This window comes from Eucalyptus grandis, chromosome 6 (assembly GCF_016545825.1).
Source record: "Eucalyptus grandis isolate ANBG69807.140 chromosome 6, ASM1654582v1, whole genome shotgun sequence".
Taxonomy (NCBI): Eukaryota; Viridiplantae; Streptophyta; class Magnoliopsida; order Myrtales; family Myrtaceae; genus Eucalyptus; species Eucalyptus grandis.
This window is the reverse complement of record NC_052617.1, coordinates 16,900,706-16,908,690: the sequence shown is the minus strand read 5'-3', so window position 1 is coordinate 16,908,690 and position 7,985 is coordinate 16,900,706. Positions and strand designations below refer to the sequence as shown.

At 43.8% G+C, this 7,985-nt stretch overlaps 1 protein-coding gene across 2 annotated transcripts; it reads right to left on the bottom strand.

The window, feature by feature from the left end:
* Positions 1-2,949: 2,949 nt before the first annotated feature.
* LOC104448645 (glutathione S-transferase U19) lies at positions 2,950-3,945 on the bottom strand. Of its 2 annotated transcripts, none has more exons than XM_010062505.3 (2): positions 3,533-3,945; positions 2,950-3,444 (listed from the first exon to the last, which is right to left on the bottom strand). In XM_010062505.3, the coding sequence occupies exons 1-2, from the start codon at positions 3,845-3,847 to the stop codon at positions 3,109-3,111; spliced, it is 651 nt and encodes a 216-aa protein (XP_010060807.1). In that variant the 5' UTR covers positions 3,848-3,945; the 3' UTR covers positions 2,950-3,108. The 2 variants fall into 2 exon arrangements, with proteins under 2 accessions (XP_010060807.1, XP_010060806.1); XM_010062504.3 differs by having other exon boundaries at positions 2,950-3,453; positions 3,533-3,939.
* Positions 3,946-7,985: the final 4,040 nt, after the last annotated feature.

The following is a 7,985-nucleotide window of genomic DNA, read 5'->3' as shown; positions in this document are numbered from 1 at the left end:
AGCTAGTGGATGATGTTCTAGTTAGAGGTACCGGATCTTTGACCGATATATATCAAAGGTGCAATGTGGCTATTTTGGAACCTACGGCTATGAGGAAGCTAAAAGCGATCGGAGGTGGATGAATGCAATGAAGGAAGAGTTGGCAATGATAGAAAAGAACTAAACATGGGAGCTAGTGGAGAGGTTTGAAGATAGGAAGGTGATTGGAGTAAAATGGGTTTTCAGGACCAAATTTAATCCTAATGGCTCAGTAAATAAGCATAAGGCCAGGTTGGTGGTGAAGGGATATGCACAAGTTTGGGGAGTTGATTTCTCAAAAACATTTGCTCCCATGGCAAGACTTGATACAATTAGAATGACTCTTGCTTTGGCGGCTCAACAAGGATGCAAGGTATATTAGTTAGATGTGAAATCTCCATTTTTGAATGGAGTGTTGAGAGGAAATTTATGTTGAGTAGCGAGAATGCTTTGTCACACCATGCCAGGAGGAGAAAGTTTATGTGCTAAGAAAGGCTATATGGCTTGAGGCAAACTCCCAAAGCATGGTACAGTAAGATGGATGAGCACTCTTTGGGCCTACATTTCAAGAAAAGCCTTAGTGAATCCACTCTATATGTCAAGGAGTTAGTATCTAACTTAGTGGTGGTGTCTCTTTATGTGGATGATATGCTTTGGTGACGAGGGGAGTAATAGTGCTCGATTAATGCATTTAAGCAAGAGATGATGAAGATGTTCAAATGATTGATCTTGGTGAGATGTCATATTTTCTATGAATGGAGGTTAGGCAGACTTATAATGAAGTTTTATCTATCAGAAGAAGTAGTTGAAGGAGATCCCAAGGAGAATCAACATGGAGGAGTGCAAGAGTGTGAGTACTCCAATGGGTCATAAGGAAAAGCTTCAAAAGAATGATGGATCAAAACTTGCAGATGAAAGAGTTTATAGAAGTTTGATTGGTTGTCTTATGTATCTCACTGCAACTAGGCCAGACATCATGTTTCCTATTAGTGTCTTATCTAGATTTCTCAATTGTGCAAGTGAGTCACATATAGTAGCTGCAAAGAGGGTGTTGAGATACTTAAAAGGTACTATTTCATATGTGGATTAAGTTTTGTAGAGTTTAGGAGTTTAAGTTGCAGGAGTATTCTGACAGTGACTAAGCAGGATCAGTGGATGATATGAGGAGCACTTCAAGTTATTGCTTTACATTTGGGTCGGCATGTTTTTCCTGGTATTCAAAGAAGCGGGAAATAGTAGCTTAATCAACTACAAAAGATGAGTTCATTGCAGCTACTGTAACTGTGAATTAAGCATTATGGTTGAAGAAGCTGATAGATGATCTGCATATGCAGCAAGAAGAAGACATGGAAGTGTTTGTGGATAATCAAGCTACTCTGGTCATTTAACAAAATCTAGTATTTCATGGAAGAACAAAGCATTTTAAGGTCAAGTTTTACTTCTTGAGAGAAGTGCAAAAGGTTGGAGAGGTGAAACTGGTGTACTGTAATTCAGAAAACCAGATTGCAAATATATTCACGAAGTCATTTCATATTGGTCGATTTGAACTTTTTAGGGCAAAGCTAGGAGTGTGCAGTACTTGATCCAGGAGGAGAGTGTTGATGTATCAAGACTGCACCATCTGTTTTTTCTTCTTTGTTTTGTTTAGTTAGTTTGTGATGTCTTGTTTTCTAGGAGTTGGTTAATTATTGTTTTTCTTGGTCAATCTTATCTTGTAGGAGTAGTTAGCTACACGTTTTTTAGTTGTTATGTTAGTTTGTTGCTAATTTTGTGGACCCAGCAAGCTGTTAGTGAGCAATGTGGGTTTATAGTTAAGTTCTAATATGTATTTTGAACATTTTTCAGTTTTCTGAACAAGGCACACAGCTTTTGCTATCAACTCCTTCTCTTTTCTTTTGAAAACAACATATCATAGTAATAAGGTCTGAAAGAAAAAACAACAGACATCGACAAGTCAAGCTAGAAAGTACGTGGTCCCTGTTTATGGCAGGTCCCCCCCCAAAAGCCCCTCCTTTCTCTCTCTTCACTTTCTGGGTTTCCTTAGCAATAAGTAAGACATCTACTTGAGGAATTCGTACAAAAGTGGGTGGTCACCCACTTTCCATTGCCGGAAGATGGAGACGTGGAGACTTCTGTGTCCATGAACAATTGTAGAAGGTGTCGTATCAAGATACGCATCCGTATCCTAGATCTTCTTCGATTTCGTGGACTCTCGGTTCTGTTTTACCAATTGACACTCTAAGGGAAATGCCCGCAACTTCTTCATCTCATTCGGCGTTCTGGTGTTCATTAAGTTTCACTGGATTCCGAGGCCTCCGAGTTTATAATCATATATGCTCTCAGAGTTTGTCTTCAACTTGTTCATATACCCAGTTTTAACTTTGCGTTACTGGGGACTGTCTTTTAGATGGCCAAGATACAACACACCAGGTTCATCACAGAGGTTCGCCACACCCACACGCCCCCCCCCCCGGGGCGGTGATTCCTTCACTTAGCAAAGCGCCCATTGACGAGTGCTTTGGCGACGATCCTCAAAGAAGAAGAAAGAGATTCTTCAAGTGTCGATGCAGATCCCTCGTCATCTTCATCATCATCATCGTCCAGACCTCCTCCAGTGTTCGCTTCGCTTTAGATTTCCACATAGAGCACGCCCAAGTGATAGAGTCCAATTGACATTCGTTTCTCTTCTGTTATCGATGTATGTTTTTTTAATGATGCTGTGGGCGTCTGTGCACGCACTTTCGAGAGAGAAATAAGGGGCCATGGCGTATTTTTAGCCAAGCCATGGGAAGGCAGCTTAATAAGTTGAGTGACTCTAATTTGTCGAGTGAACGCTTTAACGTGTGCCAAATAAATTTGTTAACTTTTGGAAGATTTGTTATTGGAAATAGAGGATATATTCCCTAGCGTGACTGAAAGAGATTAACGGAATTGATGAAATGCTGTGTATAGTTTATTAACTGATCCAGAAGCACTGGAATACAGAAAGGAAACCATAGAAGTACAAAGAAGCTTAGCCTCGTCCAAAGGAGAGGGGTTATTACTTTACAATTGTCATAAGATGACCATAATCAGACTCAGGAGAGTTGTCTATTTCGCCTGAAGCTCTTTCCTGCTCTCTATGATGTAGTCATAGAGCTTGTGTTGGTCGGGCAACGACTTGGCCACGCTCTCCCTCTGCATGCACCGCTTGGCCCACGCCGCCAGCTTGGGGCACTCCTCCACGATGCTAGAGTCGGCCAATTTCCCCAAAGCATCTAACCAACTATAGAAGGGTATCAACGACAAATCCGCATACCCGAACCTCTCCCCGCCAAAGTAAGCCTTGTCCCCGAGCTCTCCCTCCAACACCTTCAAGCACTCGATGTACTCCTTCTTCACCGCCTCCTGGACCTCCCCCATCGACAGGAACACTGTTCGCGCCACCTGATACATCTGCACCATCATTTCGTGTCTCGATGTTAAGCACAGATGATAACAGAACGTTCGAAAGTCTAAGGGGTTGTTGTCTTACCTTCTTGTCCGCATAGTCGGCCCAGAACCTGACCCGGGCACGCTCGTAAGGATTCGAAGGCAGGAGAGGAGACTCGTGACCCCAGGTCTCGTCGATGTACTGGACGATGAGGAGGGACTCGCAAACGGGCTTGCCATTGTGGATGAGGACGGGGATCTTCTTGTGGACTGGGTTCATCTTCAAGAGCAGGGGGCTCTTGTTGCTCAGATCCTCCTCCCTCATATCGAACTCCACGCCCTTCTCTCGCAGGGCAATCCTGGCCCTCATCCCGAACGGGCTCGGCCAGAAGTCCAACAAAATCACTTCCTCCGCCATTGAATTTGTCACTACAAGCTGAAGCGTTTGGTAATTTGAACTGAATTGAAGAATGCTGTTCGCGGTGAAATCAGGCTAACTCGGGTACCACTTATAGAGAGTAAAAGAGGACTTTGACGATGTGACTTCTGGGTGGGTGGAGAGGCTGCTGAAAATATGGTCATTGCTTGCGTCACTCTCAGATCCAAGTCTAAGTCCCCACCCAACGATATGTCTTCTGCTCCTGTTCAGGTTCCTGCCCCTAATCCGACGGTGGCAGAGCCCCTTAAAAGACCTGAACAAGCCTAGAATCTGGTAAGGGGGAAGAAGAAAAAAGCTTTCTTTGGCAAGGGAGGGTTTTACCGTCTCTTCCGATCAATCCTAGCGAGCAAAGACAGATTCTGAATTTGAAGGATACCAACCCAGGGACTGGTATGCTGTCTACTTCAACTCGCAATGTCCCGAGAAGACATAAAATCCTTTTGAAGTTGGATGATTCCTCCTCCATCCCGGCCGCGGAAATTGCTAACCCAATTGGTGCTACCTCCTTAGCTCTGTCCAGCTCAGGAGAGGACTCGGATGACTCGACTAGTTCAATCAACAGCTTGGATGAGGATGTCTTGCTCTCTCCTTGCCCTCTATCGCCGAAAGCTCCTTCTGTTAGTAGGAAGGTTGAAACCATGCAGGACAAAGTATTGATCCTCTGTCCAGCTCCACCCCCCACTACTTCCCCTGCTCCAGTGACCAATTGGCGTAGGTAGATCAAGCGAAGGTAACCTGTTCCCTCCCTCTCCTTCTTTATATACATATATGTACATAGGTTTTTGGAATATTAAGGGTCTTGTTGACACCATTAGACAAGCTGAAGTCCACAACCTTGTTTCGTCAAAGAGGTTGTGTTTTGTTGGGTTGTTGGAGACTAAAGTCTCGAAATCTCTCTTTCTTTCTATTTCTGCGGGGCTGTTGAGGGGTTGGTGTTGGCTAGCCAATTATGACCACTCCCCTAGAGGAAGGATTTGGGTCAGCTGAAACCCTTCCCTTGTTAGTTTTGTTAATACTTTGATCAATGCTCAAGCGATCCATGGGAGTTTAAGGTTTCCTAGATCAGGCTCGGATTGTTGCATCTCGGTAGTCTATGATTAGCATACCTTCCTGGCCCGGAGATCGCTTTGGGTGGACCTTATCCTTAAGAGTGCCATCTTATAGGACTCGGCATGGCTAGTGGCGGGTGATTTCAATGCCATTAAGGACCCATATGATAGATTTGGTAGCACAAACACTTGGATCATATATTTTGATGAGTTTAGTCAATGCTTAGCTCAATTAGAGCTAGAGGATTTGAGGTATGTTGGTTTTTGTTTCATGTGGACTTCTTCATCTAGTGTTAACCAGAAATTAAGGAAGATTGATAGAGTTCTCATGAATACAAAATGGAGTCAAGACTTCTCCTATTTGGAAGCTTCTTTCCTTGCCCTGGTATTTCGATTACAACCCTATGGTAGTCAAAGTATTGAACCCTGTGTTTCGAGAAAACCTTTTAAATTCTTTTACTATTGGACGAAACATCCCGCTTTCAATACGATAGTCACACTAGTGTGAGAGGACCGGGGAGTGGGAGTTCCCATGTACGGAGCTTGTGTGCAAGTTAAAATTGCTTAAAGCCCATCTCAAGCCGCTTAATAAGGAGTCTTTCTCTAATATCTTTGCTAGAACCGTTGAGGCAAGGAATGCTCCACGGGTCACCCAAGTTGGCCTTCGCAGGACCCGACCGGTGTTATTCTTGCGAACTGGACAAGACTCAACATCAGACCTTCTCTGACTTGAGTAGTCAAGAAGAGTCCTTCTATAGGCAAAAGTCTAGGATTATATGGCTTAAAGAAGGAGACTGAAATACCAAATTCTTTCATTAGTCAGTCAACAAAAGACAGCTGAGGAACAGAATTCTCTCGGTCATGGATACCTCAAGTAATCTAGTCACTGACCTTAGTTTGGTGCAACATCTTTTTGTTACTCATTTTCAAGACCTCCTAGCACCTCGGGCTGTGCGTGTGAGACCGGCAATCCAAGAGATTCGAGAGGTTATTCGGTATCCCTTAATTGAGGAGTAGGTTAGATCTATTTCTCACCCAGTTACTGATATAGAGATCCGGAATACCCTTTTCTCCTTAGCTCATGGTAAGGCACCTGGACTAGATGGGTTTAGTGTTGAATTTTTCAAGCACAATTGGGAGACTGTGGGGTAGTTGGTCATTGCAGCGGTGAAGGATTTCTTCATCTCAGGTAGGCTTCTAAGGGAGATAAACAACACCATTCTTATTTTGGTGCCAAAAGTCCCCAATGTGTCTACTGTGTCGGACTATAGGCCCATAGTCTGCTGTAATACTATTTACAAATGCATCACCAAGGTTTTGGCTAATCGAGTGGCTGTTGTTCTTAAGGCTATAATAAGCCCTTCTCAAAGTGCCTCCGTTAAGGGTCAGCAGATCAGAGATAACATCCTCCTTGCCTAGGAACTTTTCAGCAGTTTCCACCTTGACCCTTATTTGCCTAAGTGTGCAGTCAAAGTGGACTTCCATAAAGCCTACGATACAATGGACTAGGACTTCCTTGAGCTTGTTCTCCTTGCCTTTGGTTTTCCTGAGCATTTGACCTATCTCATCATGGTTTGTGTGCAAACTCCCAAATTCTCCATTGCCTTAAATGGGGAATTACATGGTTTCTTTGCTAGTGGTCGAGGGCTTAGGTAAGGGGACCCTATATCTCCTTACTTGTTTACCTTGTTTATGGAGGTCTTCTCGGGAATGCTTTACCTTCATTCGAGGTGGCCAGAGTTCAAATTCTTTTGGAGGCGCAGAGCAACAAGTCTCTCACACTTGTTCTTTGCGGATGATGTATTTCTTTTTTGTGAAACAGATATGGCTTCAGTTTCTCTCCTTAAATAAGGCCTTGAAACCTTCTCTTCCTGGAGTGGCTGAACCCAAACACAAGCAAAAGCAAGGTTTTCCTTGTAGGAGGAACAGCATTATCAAGGAATCAAATTATTCTTGCTCTTGGGTTCCATGAAGGGAACTTGCCTGTTCATTATTTGGGGTTCCCATTATTACATTGCTGCTCAGTAAGGCAGACTGTAGCTCCCTCGCCAACCGCATTACAGCAAAGATACAATCATGGACCCAGCGCTTCCTTTCCTTCGCCAGATGGTTACAACTAATCAGGTTTGTTCTTCATGCGATTCAAGTCTTTTGGGCTAGTGTCTTTATTTTGCTTGTAGCTGTGTTGAACTAAATTGAACAAATCCTAAGATAGTTTCTTTGGAAAGGGCTCGACCTGGGCAGAGGTGGTGCAAAAGCATCATGGGTAGAAGTTTGCCTTCCAAAAAAGGAGGGAAGGCTTGGCATTCGTAGGCTATGGGATTGTAATAAAGCAACCATGCTCAAGCATATATAGATCCTATTCATAGACAATGATTCCTTGTGGTGTATGTGGATCCACTCCACCTTTTAAAAAGGAAAAATTTCTGGTAGCCGTTAAGCCGACCTCGCTACTCGTGGGCTTGGAAGAAGATCATACAACTCAAAAGGGAAATCCGCAACTCCTTCCTTTGAAGGATAGGGGACGGCCTATTCATGTCATTGTGGTTCAACCATTGGCACCCTAAGGGTCCTTTGAACCTTATATTTTTGGACATTCTCATCTATAGCTCTAGATTGTCTAGGCAGGCATCGGTGGCTAACCCCTTCTTTGCTTCTAGACAGGCTATCAAGACTACTTTGGAATTGTGGGAGTTTCCTTTCCTGGTCCTCACTAAGAACCTGGATCAGTTCAGCTGGATGGAGAGCTCTACTAGTTTGTTCATGGTTGCATCGGCTTGGGAAGTCATTAGGCGAAAGAAGGCTCGCGTCCCATGGCAAGCGTTTATTTGGAACAATTCGATCTCATCACGATACCAATTCAACATTTGGCTTATTACTAAGAACCGGCTTCCTACCCAAGTTCTTTTGCTATCGTATGGTAGGATTGAAAGCGTGTCATGTGCCTCTTGCAATACGAGGCCGGATTTCGTTTGTCACACCCCGATCCTCGGGCACGCACACATCCTTCTACTTGGTCGATTTTATAATGCAATATCCTAGGACTAAGTATCGCCGACAATTTCGTT

What these genes read in the sequence shown, in the direction of transcription:
- LOC104448645 (XM_010062504.3), bottom strand. Translation starts at nt 3,847, where the DNA reads ATGGCGGAGGAAGTGATTTTGTTGGACTTCTGGCCGAGCCCGTTCGGG. An exon ending in CCGACTATGCGGACAAGAAG is followed by an intron (nt 3,454 to 3,532) that starts GTAAGACAACAA and finishes ATGATGGTGCAG; the next exon opens with ATGTATCAGGTGGCGCGAAC.